This window comes from Tripterygium wilfordii, chromosome 14, assembly GCF_013401445.1.
Source record: "Tripterygium wilfordii isolate XIE 37 chromosome 14, ASM1340144v1, whole genome shotgun sequence".
NCBI lineage: Eukaryota > Viridiplantae > Streptophyta > Magnoliopsida > Celastrales > Celastraceae > Tripterygium > Tripterygium wilfordii.
The window spans coordinates 10,476,252-10,492,985 of NC_052245.1; the positions used below are offsets into that span (position 1 = coordinate 10,476,252).

The window sequence follows — 16,734 nt, forward strand, 5'->3', positions numbered from 1 at the left end:
GGGACAAACCCAACCTCGAAGCTCGTCTCGGCCCCAAAGTTCTTCCCGGAACAAACCCGTTCTCAACGATTGTCCTGGGACAGACTCGACCCCGTAGATCGTCCCAGGATCAACCAGACCCCGATGAAATTCTAGGGACAAACCCAACCCAGAAGCCCGACCCCGAAGCCTGACCCCGCCCCAAATATCTTCCCAGGACAAACCAGATCTAGATGATTGACCCGACCTCGAAGACTGTCTCTGGACCGACCTAGCCCCGAAGACCGTCCTGGGACCAACCCGACCCCAAAGCCAGCCTCAAGACTGATTCGACCCAAAAGCCTGACCCGACACCAAAGATCGTCCCGAGATAACCCGATCCCGATGATCGTCCAAAGACAGACTCGGCGCCGAATATCGTCCTGGGATTGACCAGACCCCGATGACATTCCTGGGACCAACCTGAACCCAAAGCCCATCCTGGGATCGACCTGGCCCTGAAGACCATCCCGGGACCAACTCGACCCCAATGACCGTCCCAGGACCGACCTGACCCCGAAGACCGTCTCGAGACCAACCCGACCCCGAAGTATGCCTAGGAGGTCGTCGTACGTGTGGTGTTTTAAAAAACTTCTGAAAACTTGTTTTTGTGTTTTTAAAATTTTTGAAAACCTGTTGTAGGATTTCATAAAAACGAAAACAAAAAATACAAACAAACACTATTTTTTATTTTGTTTTTTTTTTTAAAACCAAAATAGAAAACAATAGTGATACCAAACAGTGCCTAAGTGTATTCATATACCCAATATTGCAAGTAAGAGAATATGAGGTCAAACAACACTCGAGCCACCATAAACGATGGAATACAACCCACAAACATGAGAATTGCAAAACAAAATTGAGTTAACAAACTAAACTAAACTAAACCCTCACAGTACAAATGGATACCGGAGGTACTAAACCATGATGAACACCGGACTTCATAAATAAAACGAAATCACAATACAAAACAAACATAGAACTAATGTCTTCACATTGAGGTAGGATTGTGATAGCAAACTTGCATCTACAGATCCAGATCTATCAGTTTGAAACAGTATCCAAAATAATGACAATTTGAGTCAGCATCAAAGCATATGTAGATCCAAATGTAGATCGAAAGAGATCGACCATCATCATCATCGCACTGATATTGTCAATCGACAAACCCACAGATAGAACACGTAGGAAAAAATTTCTTGAGATGTACTTTATTCAATGATCCTGCTCGTTATGTTATTTACGCATTATAGTCTTACAGGTTTTGGTATAAGTTACTTTTATGTTTCATTAACTTAACTAGGTGTGAAACCTGCACTTTGCGCGATCTGTGATAAAGAACTTCACTATCTCATATAAATCAACTAACATATACTGAGGAATTTGAGAAAGATCAACAACTGAGACCAATAATGAATGGAAAGAAAGGCATACCAAAGAAAATTCAGTGAAATATAAAATAGCATACAATAGGGATCACAAAGAAAATATCATACCCAGAAAATAAATTCTATAAATCCTCATCTAAATGAGCAATAGTTTGTTCAATCTTCACCATTACTCTAGCAAACATAATAATTCTATAAACCCTCATCTACATGAGCCTCCTAGTAATGTCATCTTCAATCATCACTGACATGACAGTCCAAAAGAACCAATATCAAGCATTATCAACTCGCCCGACTTCAGCTTTTTCGACTCAGCCCCTCAACCTGCTTTGCAACCCCCTTCACCGATGACATCTCTTCCAGTACCATTGAATCCGATTGCTTCATATTTGATCGGCAACATGCACCCATCAATCCTCTGCTTGAATACAGAACAAAAGGCAAAAGAGGGACCTCAATCGCATAGATCCCAAGCATCATGTCACAAAGCTAATTCGAAATGACGATAATGAGAAACCATATATAACTTTTCTGAGTCCCTTAATATTAATTACTAACAACAACTTTTCAATAAACTCACAATAATAGTCTGTACAAAATTAATTCTCATATATTTTAAAGCAAAATCCACTAACACCTCTTAGTGGGAATGTAAGCCATTAAGTGTGAACGGTAGCTAAGATAAATTTAATATGATTTAATTTTATTTAAAACAATAATAAATAAACGTTATTTGTGTATGTATGTAAAACTTGATTTTTATTTAACCAGTCTTTATCATAAATCCAAGTGGAAATCATAGAGTTAATTTAGGAGCTGGCATGGCAGCACCAAAATCATTTCCTTATTCAGTAATCATATTGTGTATATGATTTCAAGTTCCTTAAGAAATTATTAATACAATTGTCAATAATTGAATCTTCCTTGAAAATACTTTTGAGAGCGATTTTGCACTGAATATATACCATTCGTAATTCTAGGTTAAGACTTTATTCCATTCATACACGATTTAGATTGAAAACCAAGATTTGAAGTTTTCGATTCCCATGCATTGTAAACTAAATCCTCGTTTTCTCCAAACATTGATGAGATGTCTTGTTAATCTATGACAATGGGAGTACTGAGAATTAGCACATCTCTTTTTAATTTCATGAATCAAAACAAGGTCAAATCTTGTTTGCACTTTGATGTGTTGGTACCATATGTGTGTATATATGTGTAAGTCACATTGAATTTCGGGGATTATCACTAGTCACATTTGTTAGATATCTCACATCGTTTGGATAACTCAAGTGATATGGGTTTATAAGAAAACCCAAGTCTTTACCACTTAATGAATTCTTTTTTTGGATCTAAATACCATTAAGTGAGATCGATACAGTGGTGTGGGTCCGATGTATCAATGAGAATCGGTACACCCAAAACGGACAATATCATTGATGTGAGTAGGGTCGAGTGGTCATTATCCATCATTTTATCAAACATATCAAACCCTATAAAGTTTTCTCTCAAATTTTTTGGTGGATTCTAGTGTTTCTTGTTTTCAATCAAACGTAGGTTTGATCTTTCGTTGTTCTACCTGTGTTAAGTACCAATGAGACGGTATCAATTCACATGTTATTAATACATTTTTGAAATATGAATTGCAAATTATCTATTACATTCTCAATTATCCATGCATTGTCACCAATCGCTCCTGTATTGACACAGTCCTGCAACTTATTGATTTTGATGCACCACATTAGCATATGACATGGTGTGCCAAGACTTTGAATAATTTCTCATCAAAAATGATAAAGATCTCATTGATAACCATCTCAGTAGTGTGTGGAATAAATGCATGCCACAAACTACTTAGATGCTTCTGGGATGGTTATTGCTGGAATCCCCAGCATTGTTGACATTTCTCATACTATCTATATAACTCCAAGCGAAAATGATGCATGGGCGTAAAGTTTCAGCAATCCAAATTCCAAAGGATACTTGAGGAGTTGCCGATATATATCGCTTTCCTTATTTTGTTTGACTTGCATACCCGTAAATCTCTTCATATTATGACAAAACTCTCTCTCTCTCTGTCATCGTGTTCAAATGAAAGAGTACATACATACATATATTCAGCATGATGTGGACAGAACACAAACAAAAAATGGTGTCAATACTATTTATACATTAAAAATACTTCATTATTTCTAGCTGTTGGTATCGTTGTCAAAAAAAAAATCAATTTGGAGTTCAAAGAATAAAAAAAAAAAAAACAGTAACATTGAAAAGGGAAAGAAAATGACATGAGTACGTATATATAACGATCGAAATATATGTATATGTGTATATATATATATATATAGCTTCAAAGCAAGTTGAATTTAGTCGTCATGATGATGATCAAGAGGTTTCTTTAGCACATGATTGTAAATTACCAGTTTTATACCTTCATTATAACTCCATAATTTCATCCTTCATAGTTCACTGAGAACAATATTTTTGTGGTCACGAGATGAGTTTTGATCAATTTACCCAATCGTCATGTACTCATGTGGAAAAATTTTGTACGCACAACCTTGACTGCCCAAATTTTCAGTCATATTTAGATTTATATTGAATGTCCAAATTTTTGTTCTCGTTAAAGGAATTGTGCTTGAAGCTGAAGCATGTTTTTAGGATTATAGGGTGAGACAGGGACCCGACTTGGTGGGAGCTTGGTCAACAAAATTCCTTCTGTGAGGGCAGTTCCACATAAGCGTGTCAATACGTGTGTGGGTGGTCCCACGGAGGGCAGCTATGGAAGTAGGGGTCCCCCGCACACATCGGGTCCACACAAGGACTGCCAGTACGGTCGCCCCCAAACATCCTCCTCTCTCTCCTATATATATATATATATTGCCACCCCATAAATATATAATCTCCATTTTTTTCTCACAACGTTTTTCATTTTCCCTTCAAAAACCTACATTTTCCCCCAAAAAAACTCACATACCTCTCTCTCACTACTCTCTTCTTTAAACATGCATTGGAGCTAAACCCAAGAAGACGAGCTTCTACATCCATATCTACCTAAATTTTTCTACACCATATATACATATATATAACAAGTGAGCAAGGTCAAACTTAAAGGATGTTGCAAGACTTGATGCAATTACAAGAACAGCTTCCCAAGGTCAATTTTCCAATCTCTTCTCGTTGTATGAATGCATTTATGCACTTTTTATACATTTCATGCCAAACCCAATTCATAGTTATATATATATATCTAAAGCATTCATGATCAATATAGTTGTTTGTTTGAATATTTTTATGTAATTATCTGCCTTAATTTGTATAATTGTATTGGGTTTCTCTCTAATTTGTTCCTACTTGTTGATCTTTCTGTAACAACATTTTCTTGCCTTTTCATGGTCTTTTGATACACTCATACACCAATTCAACTCTCTCTCTCTCTTTCTCTATATATATATATACACACATCATGCTTTAAAGATCGAGAAAATGCAACATTGTATTCTTGAAAACAGTCGTTATCGATCACTTAAAATGCGCATGATAAGTGTTTTTCAAAATTGAACTCATCATCTTCGTTTTGATAATCATGGAATATGTGTCTTTTTGTGCTTCTTGTTCAAGTTTTCCACATTTTTTATTCTTCTGTTCACTTAGATTGATCAAGGTGCCAACTTTACATCCCAATGGCAACACTTCACATCACATAGGATATAAACAGTACTGATTTTCTTTCAATTCCCACTGTTTGTTCCAAACAAGTCCTGTTTTCTATATATTGAAACAGACAAAAGCATACCATTCACTTCCCTTGTTTGTTAATGTAATTGATTTTTAACTAGTTTAGGCACATACGTCTCACATGGAGCTAGCATATATATATACTGATCATCTTTATCTCCTTTGTCCTTGTAACTTACATGGTTCCTTCACCAACATAGACAAAGTTCTGGGTATGTCTTAAACTAGTTCTTCATTTTCATGCATATATAGCTTGTGTGAACACATCACTCGCTGCGTCTGTTAAACGTTAGGAATTAGATTCTTCCCAATCATGACAAGTATAAAGAATCGTGCTTAAGTTCCATCTCAAGCTTAAGAAATCATCAATTAATCATAATCTTTTTGAATGTGTTACAGGAGGAGATTTTGAGCCCGTTTAGTGCTCAGATGTTTGAATTTTGCGACCGCGAATTGTTTCCAGAAACAGTACTTACTGCGACTTCAACTGCTACTGCAAATACTACTAACAATAACACCAATGATCTGTCCATAATTTTTGATTCCCAAGATGAGATTGACAACGATATCGCTGCTTCGATCGATTTCTCTCCTTCACCTGCATTTTCTGTCCCGCAATTTGTCACTAATCAGCAAGACCAGCTTGATTTACTGTCACTGCAACCACAAATTCAATTATCAGATGTTGTTGTTGATGGACTCTCTCAGTACCCTGCAGACCCCATTTCGCGTCTCATGGGGCCTCCATTGCCATCAGTTTTTGAAGAGGATTGTTTGTCTTCAGTCCCATCTTATGTTCCATTGAACCCTCCTTCTCCTTCTGGTTCTTTCCTTGGACCTGCCATGGGTACATACATGGCTTCTGGGTCTTTGACTGCTGCATTACCTGCTGACAATTCCGGGTTTGTTGCTGGAAGTAGCTTCATGGGTGGCCCCGAATTGCAACCACAGGACCTGGAATTTCAAGGTGATAATGGTGGAATTTTCTTCCCCGATTCGATTCAGCGCATGTTCAACCATGAGGACTTGCAGGTAACTGACATCATAAATCAAGGATCAATCAATCAATCAATTATTGTAATTACTTTGACGTTTTTGTCTTTGATAGGCACTTAGTGGGGAGAACACAACACAATTGGTTGGTGGGGTTGGGAGTTCTGTTCCATTAGCAACAGAAATCTCAAGCTTGGAGGATTCATCTTTCAAAGTGGGGAAACTCTCTGTTGAACAGAGGAAGGAGAAGATTCATAGGTACATGAAGAAAAGGAGTGAAAGGAATTTCAGCAAGAAAATTAAGGTACATACACCAAAAAAATTGTGCATGAAGATTTTATTTTTCCCTGTAGCTAGCCTTGCTACATAGTAAATAGTAAAAAAAACCAGAACCATCATCGTATCTTCTGTAATAGTTTCAAAACGTACTCAGATTGTAATTACTACTGATTGTGCTATGAAACATTTGTAGTATGCCTGTCGCAAGACGCTGGCGGATAGTCGACCCAGAGTGAGAGGAAGATTTGCTAAGAACGATGACTTCGAAGAACCCCACAGGAATGTTTGTAGCAACCATGAAGAGGATGATGATGATGAAGTAAGACATCAACAATGACAATGTTTTCTTCGTCTTACAATGGTATTAATTTGGTTTAGTTTTGTGGTTACACAGGTTGGTGTGAAAGAAGAGGATGATATGGTTGATTCTTCAGACATATTTGCTCACATCAGTGGTGTGAATTCCTTCAAATGCAACTATTCTCCGCAGTCCTGGATTGGATGAGCAACTTCACCAGATTAATTAATTAAACATGTTTGCAATTTTGGATGACCCTTTTCTTATATGCATCTGGGTCTGCTAGAGATAAAAAAAAAAAAAAAGAATAATTGGGTCATGATTATACTATGAAACTGAGTCAGATTACAATGTAATTTTTGTAGGCTTATATATATATATATGTGTATACATTACATGACTTTTAATAGACATTTTCTGTACAATTCTTTGGCATTGATGAAGAACAAAAGTTGGTATAGGTTAGATTCTTCTAAATTGATGAGCATTCCCAAGCCATATGCCTGTAAAGGCCCACACTTTAATATGCCTAATCTTTTGTATTCTGAGCACTTGCAGTTACTAGGTCATTCCAGGCCCTTTGGCCCATGTTGAGCCCGAGTTTGGGCGAAGATTTGGCCCATTCAAGCACCCCTTAAGATTGAATATTTTCTCACACAATTGATTTTCACGTACATATTTTTTTGTTACTAGGTCATTCCTGGCCCATTTGACCCATGTTGACCCGAGTTTGGGCAGAGATTTGGCCCAATCAAGAACCCCTTAAGATTGAATATTTTCTCACACGATTTTCATGTACATATTTTTTTGTAGTACTCAGCTCGAGTGGGCAGAGATTTGGCCCAATCAAAAACCCACAAATGGTACATATTTTTTTGTAGGCATATGTATATATATACATTACAATACAATACATGGCTTTAACAGACATTTTTTGTACCATTTTTTGGCATTGATGAAGAACAAATGTTGTACATTGAGATCCTTCTATATTGATGGACATTGGGTGCTCTTAAAGTGTGGGCCTTTATGGGCTTTCGAATAACATGAATGGCCTAGTGAACCATATGCCTATAAAGGCCCACACTTTATTGAGCTTTTGTTAATAAAGGTTAATTTGCCTAAATTTTTTAATTCTGGGCCATTCCTGACCCATTGATCCATGTTGAGCACGAGCTTGAGCGGAGATTTGGCCCAATCAAGCACCTATTAAGATTGTATGGAAAAAATTTCTCACATTTGATTTTCACCTACATATTTTTCAGTGTACCAATTCCTTTTTTGTTTTTTGCTTCGCATAAATATGTAGATATTTGGATCGTTATACTCTCCCAAATACCTTGGTTAGACCTTAAAGTATTAATAGAGGTGGCAAACGGGCCTCAAACCCGTCAGCCAATTTGGGGCCGAGCCAGCACCTCTTCAAAGTCCGCAATCTGTGGGCCCACAATCTCTGACGAGACCGGCCCACCCAGCCCCCGAAGGCTTCGGGGCCATCTGTGGACACTTGATAAAGTCAATTCAAATCGTTGTCGTATATCTACATTTATGAATATATATAATATTATAATGAGCAAATAAGACCAAGGTCCAACAGTAGTGAGTAGTGACCCCTGACAATAAGATCACACATAACATGTTCATGGGATTGAAGGGTACAGGGAGTTAGTTATATGTCCTTATATTTATAGTTATATTTATAGTTCTCTTAATGATTTGAAAGGTCACAACCTACTAATTGTTCGAGCCCACAACTACGAGTTTGAAATTAAATTGTTTGACAAATGGAGCCGAAAAGTTAGCAATCCTTTGAGAATAATGTAGACTTTTTTTGTATTTGATACACTTAATAACAAACAAGGTCTCCAATTTTTCTAAGGGTAGTTGGGTTGCTTTTTTGTTTCAACCAACACTTTGAACTAATTTCCAATTAATTAAGTCCACAAAATGCCTAATTGAGGATTCTATTGGACCCACTCCTTCAAAAATATTTCAATTATGAATATCCAAATTGCCGGGGATTTTGGGATTTCGAGAAGGATTCATTATAATTTACAACCCTAAACCTAACCACTTTGTTTAGGAGTAGTCGAAAATGATTAGAACAAAACAAAATGTTAAGGAACCAGTAAATGCGATCTCAATCATCCTAATAATTCATCTTATCACTTGATTGATATAAGTGTAAGGACCCACAAAACCTAATGATTGAATTAGAGGGGGACATGTCAGTCACTAGTCACTAGTATAACATATATCTCATTGACTGAGATCTCTATCACTTATGAGAAAAAAAAACCCTGTCACCAACTGATTTATTAAAAAAATAGGTAAAAGTTAATAGTCAGTATTGTTGCATGTATATTTGGATCAATCAAGAGAAATAGGTAGGTAGCTAGCTGAGTTGGGATAAGGACAAACTTCACTAGCTCCATGATCAGTATTTGAATTCAAAAATGTGGATATGGTGAAGCAATAATTGAGCAAATCAAACAAGAAATTAAGGGTCATGTGATCATCTGGATTCAAACATTATTGATTGCTGATGAATATAAAATTCAAAGAAAGCTAACATCTTTGAGGCAATTTGGGTGTTTTAAGGTCAAATGGTACATGATGCATGCATACACTAATATGTGTTAAGAGTAGGTTTTAGGTAACAAGCTAGATAAGTTAGATAACAACCCCTTTTTTTTTTAATCTCTATAGTTTTCAAATATTTGGATTGATTTGCTATGCTAGACAGATAAGGGAGCATGTAGTATTAATGGGTACTGTTTTATATAACTTATATTAGGGGTGGAGTCAGGAAATGATAATAGGGTGGGCTAACATTTAAATAATAGTATTTTGACATGTTTGAAAAAATTTAGCGCGAGTAGGGATTTGGGGGTGGCACTTTCAATTTTTTTTTTTCAGGGTTATTTTACAAAAATATAATTTATTGAAATATATTTTTGAACATTCATATTGATATTTGATCTCATAAAGTAACCAAAAGATTAACATAAATACATATTAAAATTGATGAAAACTGATTAAAAATCACGTACAAGACGAAATAGTATATAAATGTATAACTAGAAGTCATATTTCAAATGTAATATGTTTTTTTTTTATTTTTAAAATAAGTGTTGTTGTTTAATATTAAAAATAATGAAATGAAAAAAAATCCCAAATTGGTGTTCTCAATACTTTCTGACCTTGGATTCGACAAATTGTGACTCTCAGAGTAGTTGCATGTACATGACTTCCAACAGGGTGCTGTTACCCTGGTTAGTAGACTGTTGACTAATAGTAATTTTTTAAGCATACCACAAGTTCACATCAAAACCAACATTATTTCTAAGTCAGTATTGATGAAATAGAAAAACCAACCAGCTTAATATATGGTTCAGTGATGGAGTTATAGGAGTGCAACCTACAAATCACATGTTCTATTCCTAGATACAATAGTCTCTCCACATCCTATCTACCCCCGACTCCGTTCGATACAAAAGCTTAGTTGGTTTATAATTGGTCAAATAGGATTGCTAAGGTCAAATTGTCAGCCAATTAGACCAAATCAATGATTTGTGATATATGTTGTCTTGCACATGGAGGTGCCTCAACACTATGGGTGGCAGACACCTACTGTAAAATTTTTACGACAGGTCTCGCTGTAATGACCCTAAAGCCATTCTAAACTTTAATTTTTTTAAAGAAAAATTATGGATGTGTTTTGATCATGTTTACGAGTCCAACAGTATTTTTTTGTCCCAAACAAAAATCAAATTGAACATGAAAAATATATGAAAAATTGTGGACCGTTGAATATGAATCTAAAATGTCCTATGTCAATTTTGTTATGAATTTGATTTTTATTTGGGACAAAAAATATATTGTAAACACGATCGAAACACATTCATAATTTTAATTTATTTTTTAAATGACTTAAATTTATTAAGTTGGGGTCTGCTGTAAAAAAAATTACAGTAGACCCCCGGTACCCCAAGACTATATGCTTGTTCAATCACAGCACTACTTTTTTTCTTTTGTTGCTAGTGGAGGTGCCAGTTTTACCTATCACAAGACTCATATTTCTGCACCCACTCAACTTTACCCTTGAATATCGACAACCGCAAAAGCTCTCTCCCCAATTAATGAACCATACAGATGCTAGTTTTCTACTTTTCTGATCTCTACTTGTTCCTAAAAAAAGCCATATTTAAAGCTTCACCAGTTTATTAATGTAACACAGAAAGCACAGGTCAAGCATTGTTCATCCATTAAATATTGGAATAAAACAGTAGTCTCCTCCATCTAATTTGCTCATAAAGGTCACATGCAACTACATATAGGGCTCGTAAATTAGTCCATTTTACACCGACCAGATAATAAATAAAGTAGGAGAGATAAGGAGGAGTGTATGACATGACTCATGAGCACAATAAAGCCAAAAAATGGATAGATAAGAGAGGTGTATAGTGTAGGAATGTATGTAGTTTGACCAATTCTCTACGTTATCCTCAAATACCCAAAAAATTTCTAATCTTTCCCGAGAATCAAGTTCAAAGCAAAAGCATATATACACACAATAAGAAAACACATAAAGTCCCATGTCTAGTGATGTTGCCACCCCTGTTTGAGGCAAGTTGGCCGTGCCTTTCTTAAGAACTTTTAGTGGGACTCCTGTCCTGTAGCTGTTTGTGCGCACCAGCTCATCTACTTGCCCTCTTCTCATCGTTTTCCTTGTCTCTAAACTGCAACAAAAATTTAATAAAAAAAATTTGGAAAAAGTGGCAAGTGGGTCCAACTGGGCAACAATGGAACCAAAGTTCCACAAAGAGACGTGGCTTAGATGATGTGTTACCACTTACCACCTTCATCGTTGCTTGCACACCCATTACCTCGTTTTAGAAGTTTCTTTCTTTGGTTTTTCTTCCTCTAGAAACAGAAACTGGAGATTTAAAAGAACATTGTGCTGGAAACAGAAAAACTGTTCCTTGCCTTCGAGAAGAAAAAAGATAAAGTTTTGTCTGAAGTTGTGCTCTGGGTTATCATTCTTGTATGGGAGATGAGCTTGAGATTAATGAAAGTTGAAGTTGTTCCTTTATTGGGAAACAGAGTTTGATTGAAGTGGGTTTTTGGTTCTTGGATCCGTTTGTTAAGATAAGGTAAAGGTTTTCCCTTTATTTATTTTGTGTTGTACTCGTTCAAAGGCTGCAACTTTCGTTGTGTGATTATTCAGTAACATTATTTTTGGGTACTCTGTGGATTAACTCTGCAAGATTTAGTTTTATGTGATTTTGTGGGTTTGTTTACATAAAGGCGGTATAGAAGGAAAACTACTGGATTCATTCCTGGTCTATTGTGATTTTTTAAAAAACCTATTCAGTGATATCTTTTGCTACTTATTATTCAAGGCTAAGTCTGAGTTTAGTGAATTCCATTGATTGGATCTGCGGCAGCTGGAGTTTCGTGTTTTAGGTTCTCATCTTTCATCGGGTAAGGCTGTGTCTCCGTGTATTTGTCTGCTGGGAGAATGTGTAATGATTGAGTTTTAATGGATTGGGTTGTGTGTTCTGGGAAAATCAGTGACTGTATGTATATAATGGATTATATTTCTTTGATGTTTCTGTCTGTGATTCTGTTCTTGTTTCTTCTCTGTATTTCACTTCGATAATTAAAATGGTTCTACTTCTCTAATTAAAATTTTCATAGAAAATTTGAGTGATAAAAATTTTAGTTTTATCCTTCTTCTTTTTTTTTTTTTATAATTTTTATTGCCCATTTGATATGTATGAGCGTTTGCTGTTCTTCCCATTCACATATATACTTGTTTGTAATGTATTGATGGCAACTGTTCGTGTTACTGATTCAGAATCCTCTTTGGGGTGCAGCGAAGGTTTTTTTTGTTGCATCACATCTGAAGATGGAATCCAAAGTTTTCCTCCATTAATGCAATTTACTCGTTGAAGGCAGAAGATGGAAGATAGAATTTTCAATACTGAAAAAGATTCTCAGCATGAGGAACATTCATCTTGCTTGAACAACAATAGAAAATTTTCGAGAGATTATGGTTCTGATACTTCTGAGTTTAAAAGAGAAAGGTTGGTGAGGAAGGAGAATCCACAACATATGCTCACCTTGCAAATTAAGCAGTTACAACAGAGTAGGAAATGTGGCGAGGATCCATTGCTTCAAAGTATTCACGTCTTAGGTGGCATTATCCCGAAACATATGGTGACTCTTGATGAGAAATATCTTCGTCGTTGCCTGGAATTGATTCACATCAGTGCATCCAAAGCATCACCTTGCAACATCTCTGTGACCTATGGCACTCGGAATACTGGTATTTTCTCTGGTGACTTGCATCCTGATATATACAGGAATGAAAATGCAAGTGATTCGACTAGTTTTGTTTTTGAATGTCCTTTGACTGCTGGGACTGCGAGTGTGGTCTTTAATCCTACCAGACAATGGATTGTAGGCTCAATCATGGGTTCCAAGAGTATGATGAACCTATTGAAGAGCCCTTTCTTACAGCAACTTGGTGCATTGGATGGCGCTGATCTTGAAAGTAGGAGCTTGAATGATCTTAAAGATTTTGCATCTTACAATTTCATGGGCACTCCAGATTCTTTAAGTAATTACTCGATGCACAAGCTAGAGAAGGACTCGCCGAATTTGTATAACCATAAATATGAGTCCAAGACTTTGGATGACAGGCTTCTTTCTATGTCGAGTACAAACTCTTCCTGTTATGATTATTCTTCTTCTACTTCTGTCTCTATCGTTCAAAGCATGCTCCACTGCACATGGAAAGCTGGTATTCCACGTTTTGTTTTCTCCCTGGACGATCGGAAAGAGGTTTATATGGCTGACTTATGTAAAGTTGAGTCAGCTGATGACAAGTCCCTGGATTATATGTACTTGTTCTACTCAAGAAGGAGTGACCAAAAGGAACACGACATTTGTGATAAAGAATCTCGTCTGGTTGGCAAGATGAGGGTATCGACTTCTTTCACCATATGTCCAAACAACTCCAGACTCCTAGAGACTGAGTTCGTTTTGTTTGCCGGCTCAGAAAACTTAGGAGGAGAGATGCAAGCTTCAAGCCATAGCCTTAGGAATAAGGGGCTGTCGAAGAAGGTGGTGGAAGTGTTCAGGCCCAGCCATTCATCAAAGCAGAGATCTATGTCAAGATTTGGTGGATCCAGCACCATACTGGAAAACTGTTCTTGGGAGCAACACCATGATACAGACAATAATTTTGATTTATCCAGTGGGGCTAATATCCCCGAAAATTCTTTTCCACCAAATCTTGAATTGTCTGCCATTGTCGTGAAAGATCATCTTCCTGATAATTGTCAGGAGAAAATTGGAGGTTGGGGATTGAAATTTCTCAAGAAAGTAGGAGCTCGGCAAATTACTGATACTAATGAAGCCTTGGTTTCTGTTGCTTGTGCTAGAGATGGTGGTGATTGTTCAACGAGTATGTCAGTTGTAATTCCATCTGGTCTTCACGGAGGGCCAAGGACCAGAAATGGTGGTCCTTATGGTCTTCTCGAAAGATGGAGATCTGGTGGAAAGTGTGACTGTGGCGGTTGGGATCTAGGATGTCCATTGAGGGTATTTAATGCCAAACAAAGAAAAGCGGAAATTGTTCCCCACGCTGATACAGAGGGAGAGTGCAAGTTAGTTGATTTATTCCTACAGGTATCGTTAATCTTGTGGTACACAGTTGGTCGATTACAGTTTACAACGGATACTGATATTAATTGTTCTTCTAGCTTTAGTATCGTTGATTTTGTTTTTGTCTTATTTCCCTCTAAATGTGTGCCTTGTGTGCTCCTCATAATGAGAAAGTACATGGATTCCCTAGATGAGCTTTATTTGATTATGAAGATAAGAATGCTACAGCCTACACATTATACCCATATAATTTTTAATTCCTCTGTGAGTCTATGACCCTTCAACTATTTTTTGTTGCAAATAGAAGGTAGAGGGCTCACATTTGTTCCTTAATCAGATATCACTCAATGTCTTTCTGGTTATATTATCTGTTCTTCACTTCAATCGTTATGTGCATGGTAACTTCGTTTATAGAATATAGCTATTGAGTTCTTTTTAGGTAGATATAAAACTATTTCTTTTACTTCCCCTGTTCATGGATTGGTGCTATATGAATATTTTGTAATTATGAACTTGAGAACAATTGTACAATACTTGAACGTGCATGAGTTGACCAAGACCGACTTCAAATTTTCAGGGTTCAGAGCATGATTCTCCCACCTTGAGGATGGTGAATGTCCATGATGGGTTGTATTGTATTCATTTTCAATCAACAGTATCAGCTCTACAGTCTTTCTCTGTTGCGGTGGCATTTATCCATACACAGAGTCCCACCCTACATCCCAAAACTGTACAGGATTCGAAGTAGCAGCATATTCTTTGTTGAATATTTAGTGCTGTGACTGTTACTTTATAACTTTATCTGTAGGTTGAAACTGAAGTATCTATACATGCATAGTGTTGTAGGTTGTTTTGAGACGGTGGTGTTTTTTTTTTTTTTGGCTTTTTTGTTTAGTTTGAGCTTACTATCTCATTGTAGGTTAATTGGTACTTGCTATTGATTGGGTGTTTTTCAGCCTGAGAGTTTTTGTAAAAATTTATTGTAATCTGCTCCATTTTGATTGACTGTAAAACCTTTGATAAAGGGCATTTGATATTGAACCATCTTGATATCCATTATTAGATTGTTTGTAACAATTTCTCTTTCTAAAGCCATTTTGGCCGTGCAAAGATAAGTTTTGGTTAAAGAGGATCCAGGTTACTTATCTTTGCGTAAACCCAATTATTGCGCCATTACATTTGAGTATATACAATGAGTATGCAGTTTTTCCCTTTTTGTCTCAAATTTAAGAACTAGTTGATGATTAGAAAGATTTGGAAATAGTGTTGGGCTATTGTTTCCACATCTCATAAAAATGAATGTAGCATGATATACTTTGCTAACGACTTTGAAAATTGTTCTTTTTCTCACTCATGGCTGACAAAGACATTAGTTATGAATGTTCAAACAGTTTGTAGTAGCTCAGATTTTCCTGCTGCTAATAATGTTTTGTTGTAGTGGATGCCGAAAGTTATCAATTTCTATCTCCTCAATGTGTTCCTTTGCATTTGTGTCTATAAGTGTTTTTTGTATGTCCATGTGAGAGAGAGAAGGGGGTGCTTGGGGGGGGGGGGGGGTGAGGTACTGTTGGAAGCAATGAGGCTCATAGTTTTCCTTGCTCCTGTTTTGGAGCTTTGACTTGTATGGACGTGTTCAGTTCTGCTGTTCGAATTCAATGCTTGGCAATAATAATCTGCCTCCAGCTGGTGGGGGAGACGCATATATTTTGACATTTCTCTATCAACATCTACTCGACAGCCGGAACTGAGATTTTGCAGTGGCGCTTTCCATCATTGCTGTTCATTTGCATGCCGTTTGAACTTTATGCAAAACACTATGGTATGTTCGTGTAATTGTATTGCAACTTTTATTCTTTTGTCCTGCTGCTATAATTATTGTGTTCCCTCCCATTTGTGACGGCATTACTCTATCATGTCTTACTTTGGCATACCATTGTTTGAACTTTTAAATGGCCAAATGTAACATGTTTAGCTTAAAATCATAGATTTGGAAAGCATTGTCCTGCTGCTTATCGCCCGATGAATGACCTTGTGACCAACTGCAATTCCACATGTAAGGTAACCCTTTTTTCCGCCCTTAAATGTTTTAATGAACAAAATTGGCGGTCTCTATATGCCCTATGCGTAGACAGTTTTTTTTTCTTTCTTTCTTTCTTTCTTTCTTTCTAGGTACGCGGAAGAAACCTTCTTTGTTGGTCAGTAGCAGGACTTGGACTTGGTGAAGATGATAAATCAGGTAAGTTATTTGTCTATTCTGAACTCCTGCGATGGTTTTTTAGGCATGAGGGGCCTGAAAGTCAGTTTCTGGATGCATTTACGGAGCATGTGGCTTACATGATCAGT

The 16,734-nt window shown here is 36.7% G+C and overlaps 2 protein-coding genes across 4 annotated transcripts; both read left to right on the top strand.

Annotated features, from left to right (window-relative positions):
• Positions 1-4,338: 4,338 nt before the first annotated feature.
• Positions 4,339-7,203, top strand: LOC120015707. The gene is made up of 5 exons (XM_038868242.1): positions 4,339-4,563; positions 5,544-6,176; positions 6,253-6,441; positions 6,610-6,735; positions 6,811-7,203. The coding sequence occupies exons 1-5, from the start codon at positions 4,522-4,524 to the stop codon at positions 6,919-6,921; spliced, it is 1,101 nt and encodes a 366-aa protein (XP_038724170.1). The 5' UTR covers positions 4,339-4,521; the 3' UTR covers positions 6,922-7,203.
• A 4,351-nt stretch (positions 7,204-11,554) lies between these two features.
• On the top strand, positions 11,555-16,688 carry LOC120014895. 3 transcript variants are annotated; one of them, XR_005471650.1, is made up of 4 exons: positions 11,555-11,870; positions 12,597-14,415; positions 14,969-16,210; positions 16,377-16,688. XR_005471650.1 is itself a non-coding variant. In XM_038867005.1 (3 exons), the coding sequence occupies exons 2-3, from the start codon at positions 12,682-12,684 to the stop codon at positions 15,137-15,139; spliced, it is 1,905 nt and encodes a 634-aa protein (XP_038722933.1). In that variant the 5' UTR covers positions 11,555-11,870; positions 12,578-12,681; the 3' UTR covers positions 15,140-16,688. The 3 variants fall into 3 exon arrangements, 2 of the variants coding, with proteins under 2 accessions (XP_038722933.1, XP_038722932.1); XM_038867005.1 differs by having other exon boundaries at positions 12,578-14,415; positions 14,969-16,688; XM_038867004.1 differs by having other exon boundaries at positions 14,969-16,688.
• Positions 16,689-16,734: the final 46 nt, after the last annotated feature.

Coding starts and splice junctions, on each gene's coding strand:
- LOC120015707 (XM_038868242.1), top strand. CDS start 4,522: ATGTTGCAAGACTTGATGCAATTACAAGAACAGCTTCCCAAG. Junction 6,177..6,252: donor TCAACCATGAGGACTTGCAG/GTAACTGACATC, acceptor TGTCTTTGATAG/GCACTTAGTGGGGAGAACAC. Junction 6,442..6,609: donor ATTTCAGCAAGAAAATTAAG/GTACATACACCA, acceptor AAACATTTGTAG/TATGCCTGTCGCAAGACGCT.
- LOC120014895 (XM_038867005.1), top strand. CDS start 12,682: ATGGAAGATAGAATTTTCAATACTGAAAAAGATTCTCAGCATGAGGAA. Junction 14,416..14,968: donor TAGTTGATTTATTCCTACAG/GTATCGTTAATC, acceptor TCAAATTTTCAG/GGTTCAGAGCATGATTCTCC.